Source organism: Rissa tridactyla, chromosome 12, assembly GCF_028500815.1.
Source record: "Rissa tridactyla isolate bRisTri1 chromosome 12, bRisTri1.patW.cur.20221130, whole genome shotgun sequence".
Taxonomy (NCBI): Eukaryota; Metazoa; Chordata; class Aves; order Charadriiformes; family Laridae; genus Rissa; species Rissa tridactyla.
The window spans coordinates 11,273,836-11,287,272 of record NC_071477.1 but is presented as its reverse complement, the minus strand read 5'-3'; the positions used below and the strand labels follow the sequence as shown (position 1 = coordinate 11,287,272).

General features: G+C 48.1%; 2 protein-coding genes across 7 annotated transcripts in view; one reads left to right on the top strand and one right to left on the bottom strand.

Moving 5' to 3' along the window:
- STK4 (serine/threonine kinase 4) overlaps nucleotides 1-7,412 on the bottom strand; it is a 48,640-nt gene extending 41,228 nt beyond the window's left edge. For 5 of the 6 annotated variants that reach the window (XR_008468974.1, XM_054218191.1, XM_054218192.1 and 2 more), the window contains exons 1-6: nucleotides 7,283-7,412; nucleotides 4,545-4,625; nucleotides 3,555-3,683; nucleotides 1,532-1,646; nucleotides 826-990; nucleotides 250-417 (exon numbers count right to left, since the gene is read on the bottom strand). Coding sequence is in view for 4 of the 6 variants with exons in the window: in XM_054218191.1 (XP_054074166.1) it covers nucleotides 250-417; nucleotides 826-990; nucleotides 1,532-1,646; nucleotides 3,555-3,683; nucleotides 4,545-4,625; nucleotides 7,283-7,314 (690 nt within the window). In the remaining 2 variants the exon portion in view is untranslated. Of the gene's footprint in view, nucleotides 1-249; nucleotides 418-825; nucleotides 991-1,531; nucleotides 1,647-3,363; nucleotides 3,445-3,554; nucleotides 3,685-4,544; nucleotides 4,626-7,282 lie in introns of those variants that run through there. The other variant, XR_008468975.1, reaches the window with a different exon arrangement.
- Nucleotides 7,413-7,532: 120 nt separating this feature from the next.
- On the top strand, nucleotides 7,533-11,818 carry TOMM34 (translocase of outer mitochondrial membrane 34). The gene is made up of 7 exons (XM_054218797.1): nucleotides 7,533-7,676; nucleotides 7,754-7,853; nucleotides 8,044-8,196; nucleotides 8,889-9,049; nucleotides 9,318-9,462; nucleotides 10,106-10,232; nucleotides 10,739-11,818. The coding sequence occupies exons 1-7, from the start codon at nucleotides 7,562-7,564 to the stop codon at nucleotides 10,835-10,837; spliced, it is 900 nt and encodes a 299-aa protein (XP_054074772.1). The 5' UTR covers nucleotides 7,533-7,561; the 3' UTR covers nucleotides 10,838-11,818.
- The last annotated feature ends 1,619 nt before the right edge of the window (nucleotides 11,819-13,437 follow it).

Here is a 13,437-nt window from a genome sequence, read left to right as displayed (position 1 = left end):
AATATGTTTCTTCACACCCAACACAAGGAGCTTCAGCTATGTCTTAGCAGAAGAGGATCATGATTTTCCTCCCCATTAAGATTTTCCTTCTCAAAGACCTGTTTTTCATTTAATCAACAGTAAAAAGAACTGACAGAAAACAAATCATTTACTCTAAATTAAAAGCAAGACGTTACGTTGATGTTCAGCCAGCTAGAATAGCAAATCCTTTCCATACAGCAATACATTTCAAGAGACCACAGTCCTTACCCTCATAGGATGAATATCGGCGTACGGTGGCTTGCCTTCAGCCATTTCTATTGCAGTGATTCCCAAGGACCAGATGTCTGCAACACAATTATACCCAATTTCTTGAATCACTTCTGGAGCCATCCAAAATGGGGTCCCTATAACTGTGTTCCGCTTCGCCATGGTGTCCTGAGAAGAGCAGGATAAAGATCCAGACAACAGTAATTGTATTAGCCACAAACACTCACTAATGAGTTATCACTCTAATTATCTTTCACTTGCACACGATGCACGTTATTAGATTCAGCAAGACTGGGATACAGGGGGGCTGCAAAGAGGAACTGAAATGTGCTTACAGAAGTTAAAAATATCCTGAAGAAAACAGCAAATGCTATTGCAAACCATTACGCAGGTACAGCAGCTTCCACAGAGGAAGCTCTGCTCTAATGTTTTGCTGTTTTAGTATCTCATTATGTTGATATAAAGTGCTAAAAAACAGTTTAGAACAATTTCTCAAAGTATTCGCAAGCACACCACACTTGCATACAAGTTAAGAAGATAAACTGAAGGGTACACAACCATCTTGGGTTTACTTACTGTAAGCTGTCCTGCCACTCCAAAATCTGCAAGTTTAGCGTGTCCCTCTGTATTTAGTAATATATTTCCAGCTTTGATGTCCCTGTGTATTTTCCTCATAAAATGCAGGTACTCTAGTCCTTTCAGTGTTGATTGCACTATTGTAGCAATTTCTTCTTCTGTGAGCTAAGGAAAAGAAGAGTTACCGCCAACCTCTCAGTCGCTGAGGTGTAACACTATGGTGTTTCAGCGTGTTTTCCTGAGATTCACTAATTACCATTTAATTGCCTTCACTAAAGGTTGCCACACTACTGTGAAATCAGTTAGCGACTTACAGCATTATGCAGAAGAATTAGATTACAATCAGCATACATATACACACGTACGATGTTTCACACACCAAAACTTCTTCTCAACTATTAATTCCTACCCTGCAATAACCACAGCAAGGCAAAGTGCAGTCTGTTATTCAGAATCAGTCTGGGTTTTCAGGAAAGCCAACAAACAAAAATCTGCTCCACCAATTACATTATCCAGATAACCAAAACTCAGTCAGTGCAATCATCTCTCCCATTTTCGGAGGAACAAAGGACCAGCACCTCAAGCCATGGCCACTGGTTGTGTCAGACATTGAACCCCGGGAGAATTATGCCCAAACTACTCTGCTTCCTTGAGCTGCTGGACACCCGTACTTCACATTCATACGCTCAAAGGAGAAGTGACGTACAGTTTTATTTCGTAATCGAATAATATCAGACACAGATCCAGCGCCGCAGTATTCCATGACTATCCACAGGTCGGTGTTCTTAAAATAGCTGCCGTAATATTTCACCACATGAGGACTATGAAGTGTGAAAAAAGGAGAAGAAAACAAAGGGTCAAATACCAGTAACCAGCATAAGCGAAAAACCAAAAAAACTCCAGAGTCCCTACCTATGTTTTAGAAATTCAGAGCTGAAGTGCCACTGGAACCCTGACTGAAAGTATTCCAAAACAATCTGAACTTGCCCAGGGCTACTGCAGTCCTGCCAAGCCTCTTCCCCACAGCGCTGCTCATCCGAGCTGCCAGTAAGGCAATTCAGAGAGCTAAACTGTCTGAAAATAAATCCTATAGAAATAAGGAGTTATTAGTCTTCAACCTGGTTTAACTCCCTGAACCGCATTACAACAAGGTCAGCACTGTGGCAAGCAAGAAGGCAGGAGAAGGCAATGAGAAACGGACCATGGCAGTCCCTGGTAAAGCTGCTGCAGAGCATTTGCAACCAAATGGAAACATTAAACAGGGTCCAAAGTTTGCTGGAAAACGGCTATAATGTTCATTAAGAGGAATGTTCCCCCACTACCACATGGACCTACCTGTTCCTACAATTTAGTTGACAATGTATGTTAGGAATCCAGTACAACCTAAGACTGCCTCTCGTATCTGGCTGCGCAGAAAGCAAACAACCTAGTAAAGTACGTTGGTCAGAATAACCATCTGTCCTCTGGAAAGGTAAAGCAGAAAACTAACAGAAAGACTGTTCCTGATTTTATGGGAATGGAGCTAAGGAACAAAAGTGCACTTAATCTATTATCCACTGAGTATTTTCTAACGAGAAACCATAAAACTAGCAAGTCAGTCACACTGCGCTGTGTCCCTTAATGCTTGCACAGAAAATGCGATGCTCCAGTGATCAACTCCCTCTGCTGTTCATAACCGTAAGCTCTCATTTTAGGCCTTACAATGTTAATATTTAATTTCTTTTAAGAAACAGACACCTAGTAATGCTTTTCAAGTTACGCAGTAAGATTTTTCACGAACAAATTCTTTTAAAGTTACATTTTGTTCTCTGACACACAGTCACCTTCATTTAAAGATAGTGAGAGTGAAGTGCAATAGAGGTAAGGGACTGGGACCATAGTTTTATATTGCGAATGGAATTTATTTTAAATGGTTTTCCATGCCTGAATTCCATCAAAGTAGTGTTTCTTAAGGCTTCTTAGCATATTTTAAACTTTCGGCCTAGGACACACTTGGAGAGGAGGTCTTCTGCACCCATGAGCTCTTCATTAGCAAAGTTAGTACAACATCTTTTCCCAAAAGAACCATGCAAAGGCAACCCAGAGAGCCAACCACCAGCCTGCAGAGCTGCCAGTGAGTTATTCTGGGGATGCTCAGATCAGCAGACAGCTCGTACCGCACTAGAACCTGCACAGGCAGAAAACGGCCGGGAAGGACAACTCTGCCACCCAAGCAGATGACAGCACGTAGATTACGCACATGCAAGAGCAGTCATGCATTAGTGGCTCTCATCCACGTGCCTCTTAAAAACAAACAAAACCCCCACTTCTATCAGTTTTCTATGTTCATACCAAAACTTATTTAGAAGTCATCACCCCTTTGGGCATGGGAACTGCTGCTGTAGCACACAATCAAGTTACCACTGTTCAACAAGCGATGGCGCACAGGGGGAACCGCAGTCACTGCTCGCACGCGTGGCTTGTCGCTGGCAGCAAGTGCAAGGTTATTCGACTTGGCTTAACGCTCTCTTGGTGGAAGCTGAATTTTTGTTGTCTTACCTTTACCTGGGTTAACACTACCCAAATGGTCAGTTAACATGACTCAGCTGATATGAAGTAACTTGATCGTACAAGTCCAGCCTTTTAAAAAACATTTAAGGCAACATCATGGCTTTTATTTGATTAAATGCCAAATCACAGACAATACTTTTTTTTGCATACCAATAATGGGTTTTGTAGTATACGTTTACCTGTCACATTGCTGCATTATGGATATTTCCTTTATAATCTCTTGCAGGTCAGATTCCACAGGAACTTGTTTAATTGCAACAACTTGACCCGTTTCTTTATGAATGGCTTTGAACACACTGCCATAGGAACTATGAAACAAAATATTAAACAAACACTGAATATAATAACATTTTAAAAATGCAAATGTTACGGGTTTGCTTTTTGCAAGTGCAGACATCAGGTAAAAATTAACTATCCTGCTAAACATATTTTGTATTCTAATGTAAATAATCAATCCACTAACTTCTAAACACTGTAATAATACAAATAAGTCACAGCACACTGAGGCAGTCAGAAATGAGCCAACCATCATTATGCTGCTCATTGCTTTGGAAGGGCCTTTTACACAAAACCAAATACAATTCTCCCTTTTTCCAGCATACAGTACCAGCTGAGCATCAGTAAGAACTACTTCGTCTGTCTACTTTGGCTCTGATCAAAGAGGTTTGCTTGTTCTTGTCAGATGTTATCTGTCTTATTGCCAGCTTCTTTACTTACAGCAGCCAGGCAGATTTACAACTTGGGTCTTTCAAATGAACTGCTTAAGGCAGAAAACATGAGCATTCCCACGCTGCTCTGCCTTATCAAGTGGCACGATGCAACAGAAGTTCATTTCCACCACACAGGTCTTCCACAAGAGGTACCAGGGATGAACTACAAAACCTCTTGAGTTTCCACAGAGCCCTATCAACTCTAGGCTGGCATTTTTCAACAGTGTTGACTCCCCGCTGCTGAACCATAAGCTACTGTTTGGATTATGATATCTTACTTTTGGGAAAGAAATTCCTTATTCTGTTACTAACCAAACATTGTCACTACATTAATACTTACCTTCGCAGTAACAGGATCATAACAGAAGTGAAAAAATCAGAGACCACTGAACACATCCCTGTTACATAGATTTTTTCTTAGAGAAACGTACATTGGACACACTGGAATAGAACACTTACCCTTCTCCAAGCTTCTCCAATACATCAAATACTTCTTCAGGTTGTTTGGTTAAACTGTCTTCATCTAACTTCTTCAGCTGCCTGTATAAGTGAGAATAGAGAAATTATTACATCTAATTTTAGAGCAGTTTGGGCTTTGCTGAAACAGAAGAGTAAATAGCACCACTTAAACATACGCAAGGCTTAGCATGAAGCAAATTGATTATGAAGAAAGTTTATTTCACCTGACCAGGAGACCGAATATTATTAACATCCAACAGCAAAAGAGGACTGGGAATTACAGAGAACAGAACCTGACCAGGCACACAAATTTACAGTTCCTTTTGGTGGAAACGCATCTCAGAATCTGTACACTGGTGGTCAAATCTCAACACAGCACTGCAGAGTCTTGCAACTATTGCACATACCTGCTAAAGGTCAATATCTTGAATGGAAGGATACATACTAAAGCCATGCAAAAAGAAACATCATCTTCCCTGATGCCTCAGAGCATGCATGGAATACATTTGTTGGGAGGAAGGAGGCAATACTGATCTTGCCTGTACATTTTTAACATCAGAAGTTCAGATATTAACTTTGCAGGCCTGGACAGATACTAGGAAAATTCTATCAGGGCGAAAAAAAAATAAAAAGAAAGGAAACTGATAACCTGACTCTTTCAGGATCTTAACACTGCTTGGTTCAAACCTCTTTTAAATGCATTGCTACCATGCTCTGTACTGTGATCCTTCACTTCGGGCCCCTCACCCCCAGAACAACTTTCAGGGAGATTCCGTACAAAACGCCATGAGATCAACCTCATTTGTTTCAGTCCACCACTACCACAACAGAGGGCAGTTCACCAGGAAACCTCTTCGAATAGCTGAAGACTACCTAAAGAAAAAAAGTTCTGAAAACAAAGTATTTTACTGTCAAACAAACAGTAACCAACAGACCACAAACAAACGCTCTTTCACTTTCACACCAACTAAAAAAAAAAATAATAAACCAAAACAACAAAAAACACAAAAACCACCCAAACAAAAAAAACCTACCAACTCCTCAAACCAGCTCATACAAGTTTTTGAAACACAGAAACTTATTAGTCTCGGAGTTTTCAGAACTTACTGGTCACACAGTAAGCAGTGTTTAAAATGAAATGTGCGTGGTCACTTGAACTGCAAATTACGACAGAAAGCTCTTACCGCTGCTGCTAAGGATCACAGCTCCAGCCACTATCAGGCTAATTTTGATACTAAATATTTATTTTTTCCCAACAATTTCCTCAGAAACAGAGTGAGAAATCACTCATTAATCCCTGGCTATTATGCACAAAAGCCACACAGGAGAAGCTGCTCACGCATGGGGCACACACAATGGCTTCCTGAAGCAAAGGAAACATTATAAAGCAGCAGACTCAGGAAGTGGTGAAATACTGAAAGTAGTCACTAGCTTCCCTGCAAAGATAAGTGTTAACCAACAGAATGTCACTTGTCCTTGTGAAAACAGGGAGGTGTGGGAAGAGAAGAAAAGGGGGAAAAATAAAGATGTATCTGTAACCGCACAAGCCGCCATTTCCAAGGAGCCCAAAAAGTGGCGATGCAAGAGGCAGATCCTTCTTGCTGAAGTTAAGATAAGGCCTAAATGCTATTTAAAAAAAAAAAAAAGCAGCTTTTCACATACCTAAACACAACAGACAGACAAGTCCTGCACTTGCATCAAAGTCCCTCATTTCTGCCATAATCCAGGAGCACGATTACTGTGCACTGCCCAGTTTGCCCAGTGCAGCCGCTGCTGTCAGACACACTCTGCCTTTTTACTGTATGTTTACCCAACATACAATAAATATGTGTATGTTTACAGACATATATTTATATGTACACATAAGCAACACAAACCCCACCTCCCCTGAGTTGCTATTCAGATCTAATCAGAATCACCTTCCAATTAAAAACTGGCCTAAGCAATTATAAATAAATACAGAGGAATTTATTTTAAAACAGAAGCCACATGTGTGATGTTTAACAAAAAGAGACCGTGTTGCTGAAGCCCAGAGCAGGCTGCTTCCTCCGGGCTGCCCAAAGGGCCCCAGCTGCAAACCACCGATAGCGCTCCGACCGCCCGGTGCCCCATTCCCACCCCCGCCGCCCCGCTCCACGCCGCCGCTCGGAGGCGGGTGCCTCACGGCTTCGCTCCGAGGTGGCCCCGAAGCCCCCGGCCGAGCCGGGCTCGGCCCTCGCCGCCGTGCCCGAAAAGCAGGCCGCTGCGAGAGGGTGACCAACCCGCACGGAACTCGCCCAAAAGAGGGAAGAATAAGCTCCTGGGGGCTCTGTCACCACCGGGACATCCCTCGGTACAGCGAGTGTACCGAGCTCCCGAAGCCGCCGGGGCCAGCGCCTCCTCCGCAGGCGCCGGTACTTCAATTTAAGCCACTTTTCCACCACCTGAGCTCGGCGCTGTCACCGCACGGCGCTGCACGGCTCGCTCCGGTACGAAGCGACCTCGGCCCTCTGTCAGCCGCTGTCTGCCCGGGCGGGGAGCACCGGCCGGGCCCCGGAGAGGCGGAGAGGCAGAAGCTGAGCGCGGCCGGCTGCCCCGCTCCCGCCCGGCTGCCTCGCTCCCGCCGCCTCAGGCCCCTCACCGCCGCCTCAGGCCCGGGGCCCGCCGGCGAGAGGAGGGCCGCGACGCGCACGCACACAGGGGTGGGCCAGCCCACAGTACCTCTAGTTCCCGCGGGGGATACACTCCCCACTGCTTACCGGCGGGGGTTCCGCAGCTGCACTGTCTCCATGGCGCTGCGGGGCGGCGGTCGATGGATCGGTCGAACCCCTCACTCCTCCATGGCAGCCCGCCGCTCCGCGCCGCCACTTCCGCCCGCCGCCGGAAGCCAGCGGGGAGCTCCCGCCCCGCTGCCTGGCGGGGGGCGTGGCCCTGCAGAGACCACGCCCCTCATCCCCTGGGGGTGTGGTCTACACAGGCCCCCCCCATCCGTCTGGTACGAGGGGCGTGGCCTGTTCCGGTCCCGGCCCGGCGCGGCGATGGCGGCGTCGCCCGGTGCCCTGCGTCGGGCCGGCAACGAGGAGTTCCGCCGCGGGCAGTATGGGCCGGCCGCCGCGCTCTACACCCGCGCCCTGGCGCTGCTGGAGGCCTCAGGTACGGCGCGGCCCCGGGCCGGGCGGGCGGCGGGAGGACCCAGGCTGAATCTCTCTCCCGCTTGTGTCCCGGTGCAGGGGAGGCCGCCGCCGAGGAGCGCAGCGTGCTGCTGGCCAACCGCGCCGCCTGCCACCTCAAGGACGGCGCCTGCCGCCTCTGCGTCGCCGACTGCAGCGGGTGAGCGGCGGCGGGGCCGGGGGACCGGCGGAGGCGGGGGTCTCGTTGCTCCCCCCGCCGTTAGGGTCTGGCGGGAGGTGCGGCCGGGGCGGTGACAGCCCCGGAGCAACGGGGGCCGCGCCCTGACAGGGCTCCGAGGCTGCCCGCCATCCCTAAACCGCCCCGGCCATCTCTCTCCTCTCTGCTGCAGCGCCCTGGAGCTGGTCCCCTTCGGGATCAAGCCCCTCCTCAGGCGGGCGGCCGCCTACGAGGCCCTGGAGAGCTACCGGCTGGCCTACGTGGACTACAAGACCGTGCTGCAGGTGGACTGCACCGTACAGGCGGCACACGACGGCGTCAACAGGTAACACCATGCCCTTGGCAGGTCACGCTGGAGGGCTCGGGGGTACGGCAGGTTGGCTAGCCATGGCTGCGGGTCACGCCAGAGGGCTTGGGGGTATGGCAGGTTCGTTAGCCATGGCTGCGGGCCCTGTGCTGCGTCTGCAGCCGTGGCAGGAGCGAGCAGGGTCCTGAGCACAGGGATGAGACACCTGAGGTCTCGGATGCTTCAGGCAAGGCCTGACCCAGCTCCCTGTGTCTGTTCCCTTTGAGATGCTGGTTGCAGGGTGGGAATGGTTCCCCAGGGACTGTTTCTGCTTTGGTCAGGGCCTATTTTAAACCAAGTAATAAACTACAGGCTCCAGCACCCTATCCATTAAGCCTCCCTATGCCGACTGGGTTTACAGGCTGCTGTGGTCCTTTTCTCTTCCTGGAGCTCTCTGCTTCACTTCATCGCTTGCCAGGCTGAGGAGGGACCCACACATCTCTTGCTCCGACAGTCCCAGCTCTCGTCCTATGGTATTTTTAGCCTTGCTGACACAAAGATGGTCCTTTCATCAGTGTCCTGTCTGTAGAAGGAGCTTAGTTTAGATGCATGTAAAGGGGTTAGTGGAGAAATGCCATCCCGATACGTGAGCCAGGTTAAAAAGTCACCCTACTGCCTGCTGCATGGCCTGTCCAGCCAATGATGGGGTGACGGCCAGCCATCTCTTCCAGGATGACTAAAGCCCTGCTGGAGAAGGATGGTGTGAACTGGCGCCAGAAGCTTCCGCCAATCCCCACGGTCCCTGTTTCTGCCCAGACGAGGTGGAGCGTTCCTTCTGCCGCAGCCCCCGGGGCAAACACTCCTCCTGCGACTGCACCGCAGGGAGAACCAGGTGAGAACGTGCCCTGGGGCCCGGCATGGAGCCCCGTGGCTCAGACAAGTGACGAAGGTGGCAGCTGCCACACCTGCATGGTGTGTCTGCAGCTGGGGCTGAGGCCAGGAGAAACCTGGGCCTGGTTCTGCCACAGCCTTTTTTGGTTGATTCTGGCTCCTTTGATGTCTCTGTGTCTTGCCGCTGGTATGGGGATATTTGCTTTCCGAGGGGCTGTGCTGATCTTGTCAGTTTTATAGCATTCTGTGTTCTTTCATGCTGTTTCCAGACCAGACTGCTGCTGGCACGGAGAGAGCTCGAACTCTGAAGGAAGAAGGAAATGAACTTGTAAAGAAAGGAAACCATAAAAAAGCAGTGGAGAAGTACAGCCAGAGTTTACAGCTCAGCCAGGAATGTGCGACTTACACCAACAGGTACTACTCGTCTCTTTGCCCAAGTCCTTCTTTATAAAAGTACCTTTATAAAAGCCACCGTGGTACTTCTGACAGAGCTGTCTACTGCTTGCTCCTAAACAAATGAATAAAACAAAACCACCCACACATTTGCCCCAAGTGCAGTCTTCCCCGCAGCTTGTATAACGTTCTTTGATCAAGTACTGCAAAAACTCTTGGAGACTCTCAGCTTAGGGCTGCGAAGAGTTTTCCCCCTTTGCTGCTTCTCTGCCAGGACTCTGGTATTTTGCGTAGTGTCTGCTGCCCCATGAACCACAAATTGCAGACTGCTGTACTTAAAGTACTTCTAAGGCAATTGCAGCAGGCAGAGCATATCCGGGACAGGTATAGCACCCTTCAGGTGCAGGTCCTTAGCTTTAGAGCAGGTTGCTCTAAGAATTCTTTTTTTTTTTTTCAGTCTGAAAAAATGTTTTCTTTTCCCCCACTCGTGTAAGTGAAACAAACTTGAGCTCAAGAAATAAGATTACACACCATATGAGGATAAAGACTTGTTTTTGGAGTCCAGCTTTGTGCTGCTCAGGGGTTGGCTGAGGTCTGCCACTTTCATTGCAGCAGTAGATGCTGCTGTTAGCCAAGGGTCTCTAACCAGGTATCTGTATTGCAGAGCCCTCTGTTACCTGACCCTGAAGCAGTACAAGGAAGCAGCGCAGGACTGCACGGAAGCTCTGAGATTAGATCCTAAAAACGTTAAGGCGCTCTACAGACGTGCTCAAGCACTTAAAGAACTGAAGGTAAGTCAGGAGGTTTTGAAGAGTTTTAGGCCAGGACGAGAAGCCTGTTCATGCATGATCAGGGCAAGAGATGCCCTTTAGAACTCATTTCTGTGCTAGACAGCATCCGCCATCAGATGGCCGAGACCTGTGTGGACTTGGGGGGTTTCTCTTTCACATCACTATTTGATGGTTGGATCTCGTGAGTTTTCACAGGTCCCATTTCTGGAGATGCTGGCAGCAGCTGTGTGTTGCACTGAGCTTTATCTTTTCGTGTCTGGAGAGAGATTCTCTAGGCAGTACTGCAAGACTTAATGCATTGATGCTGGACTCAGAAACCACTTGAGTAATGAAACGGTCTTCTCAGCCCTCATTTAAGCATGTTTTATAACAGCCACATTGATGCCAGTGCTTAAGCAATTATACAGAGGGGAGTCACGGGCTTAGTTGTGTTGCAGCATAGTAATTCTGCAGCTAGAGACTGCATTTTCAATCTGTTAACACTTAAAAAAATATTCTCCTCCTAGGATTACAAATCAAGTATTGCTGATATCAAGAGCTTGTTGAAAACTGAACCAAAGAACACAGCTGCACTGAGATTACTGCAAGAACTGAACAGAGCCTAGGGTAACCAAGCAACAAGGAAAGCTTTGTTTTTCACTGCAGAAGAACGCTTTTTCTCTTCTATGTTTTTACAGGGACCAGTCTTAATGCAGGATGGGTACTGAAACGCAACTTCCCACTGCTGCTAAGATGTAACAGGTTCTGTGCCAGCACAGTGAATGTTAAGACACACAATCTGTATCAAACTCTATTATCTGGCTCCAAGACGATTCAAAGATTTAATGCTCCTCCCCGAGAGGCATCTAGGTTAACTTCCCTGGCTGAAGGCAACTTGCCTATAACTCTTGGCCTCAGGGACTCTTTCCATGTTGGCTAAGACGCATGTGAAGTGGCTATTCTCTTTCTGAAGAGCTACAAGCAGAGTTGGGTTTTTTTAGTCCTTATTCAGGTGACAGTTTTGCTGCATTTGTGCTGCTATTACTTAAGGAAGGTTGATGCCGGAACATCTGTGGTTGCCCCAGCACCACATACTGTTCTTGTAACAGCAGGACAGTTACTTGCACAGGGCTGAGCGTGTTCCCTCTTGACACCTGCTGGCCCTCAGCTGAGTTTCTGCTGCTCAGAGTGGCTGGGCAGATGTTTGCAGTAGCCGTTTTCTTTTATTTTTAATTATTCTGCACATTTAAGAAAACAGCAGCAAGTTAAGCCTGCCTTGTTACACTCTGCACTACTACTTTGAGATTCTGGGTGCTTGGGAATTTTACAATTGGGTGTTTTTTGTGTTGTTTTTTTGTGTTGTTTTTTTAAAAACCACTTTAGCTCCTCTGTGCCTTTTGGAACAGTTGCTACAGGGTGTTACAGGGTGGAAGATATGCAGTAACATCCCAGCTGAGGTCTGGCTTATTACTTCAATGCATGTTTATACTTTTTGATCTTCTTATCTGGTAGTGGTGGCACTGACTTGAAAGGGTAGGTAAAGAGACATTTGGTGTTACTTTACAAACTGTTAAAACCAGTTCTCATTAAAGCCATGTTTATTTTCACTTTAGAGCTGTGTTTTTTCCGTGATGGACGGTATATAGGGGAACCGGAACACTTTAACCGCTTTACTTCACGTTATCCCCCCTTTTTGTCAGAGGGCTTCAAGCGCTGGTGTACAAAGCCTTGCTTTGGAAGCCATCCGTCAGCTGGTGACAATGTGTCAGGGTCTGTAACCGCAGCTCAGCCTTGCACACTGTGCAGGGGTAGAGTGCTTTAACTAGGAAATCACAGAACGGTTTGGGTTGGAAGGGACTTTAAGGATCATCCAGTTCCACCCCCCTGCCCTGGGCAGGGACACCTCCCACTAGACCGGGTTGTTCAAAGCCCCGTCCAACCTGGCCTTGAACCCCTCCAGGGATGGGCCAGCCACAGCTTCTCTGGGCAGCCCTGGCTAGTGTCTCATCACCCCCACAGGAAAGAATTTCTTCCAAATATCTAATCTGAATCTCCTCTCTTTCATTTTAAAACGATTATTGTTACAGTCAAGATACTGGACACCGCTAGACCTCGGTACAGGCCAGGAGCTAGACACTAGGCCATAAATAAGGGCTCAAATGTCTTCATTTCCCACCTGACTTCTCCCTGCAGTCAGCGTTTCAGGCAGGTACCCCACTGAACTGAATTTCAAAAGCAATCTCTCTAATGCCATTACAGACAAAGACTTCTTGCCTTAGCCTGACATTAAGTAGCTTTTTTGTAGGTCCCAGGGCTGTACTCCATCAGCCATAATGGGCCAGGACTTGAGACCACTCATCCCTGAGGAGCACGAATTGCTCCGCTCCCACTTCTAAGGCCACAGCTCCATCGATCCCGCAGGCAGCGCGGCCCCAGCTCTTAGCGAGGAAGTGCGATGGATCTCAGGGTGGGGAAGCACAAGCCAGCGGTACACTGATAAGCAGAGGAAGGTCACAGAACACAAGAGGAAGACTGGCTTCACTGAGTTAAGACCTATCCTTTTAAGAGCCCTGCTGTTATCTATCTGGAGCAGCAGATACCTGCCCGGTTCAACCACAGCTTGTTACAACACCTCCAAGCAGCAGCAGTCACTGTCTCCTTCCCCTCTCAGTAAGGGCAGTGCATTTTTCTACCTTATCTCTGAGACTTTCCCCAGCAATATCACCAAGTAGGCAGAGATCAAGCACAGCAATAACACACTAACCCCAGCCCAGGGTGACTTCAGCTCGATGTCCCCTGCTGCTGTCAGAGCAGGACGCTTCCCAGGCACGCACAGGCAGCGCTGTCCCCATGGGCAGCTGAGGAGCGCGGGTCAGAGCCACAGCTTCATGCCCCCCTTTCAAAAGCCACAGCAGCTATTCCAGACCGGAGACTCCGGATTCACTTTTGCATTTCTGCTCCTGCCTCAATTCCCTAAAGCCTCAGGCATCCCCGAGCAGTTCAGCCAGGGAGCTACCCTGAAAAGCTTCCAGTATCCTCCAGCATACCTGGGGATCCAAGCTCCAACTTCCCCTTTTCTGATAAGCATCTTAAAGACCCTGGTCTTCATTCACATCCTTTCATGGGCTTTGCTGCTGTCCCGGTGTTCCTTGGCCCCACTCTGAATTCCCTGTAGCTTTATGGCTGTCTTCTCAAGCCAAGACATCTGGCATTGCAGGTGGTGGCA

What these genes read in the sequence shown, in the direction of transcription:
- TOMM34 (XM_054218797.1), top strand. Translation starts at nt 7,562, where the DNA reads ATGGCGGCGTCGCCCGGTGCCCTGCGTCGGGCCGGCAACGAGGAGTTC. An exon ending in TGCGTCGCCGACTGCAGCGG is followed by an intron (nt 7,854 to 8,043) that starts GTGAGCGGCGGC and finishes TCTCTGCTGCAG; the next exon opens with CGCCCTGGAGCTGGTCCCCT. An exon ending in GCACACGACGGCGTCAACAG is followed by an intron (nt 8,197 to 8,888) that starts GTAACACCATGC and finishes CATCTCTTCCAG; the next exon opens with GATGACTAAAGCCCTGCTGG.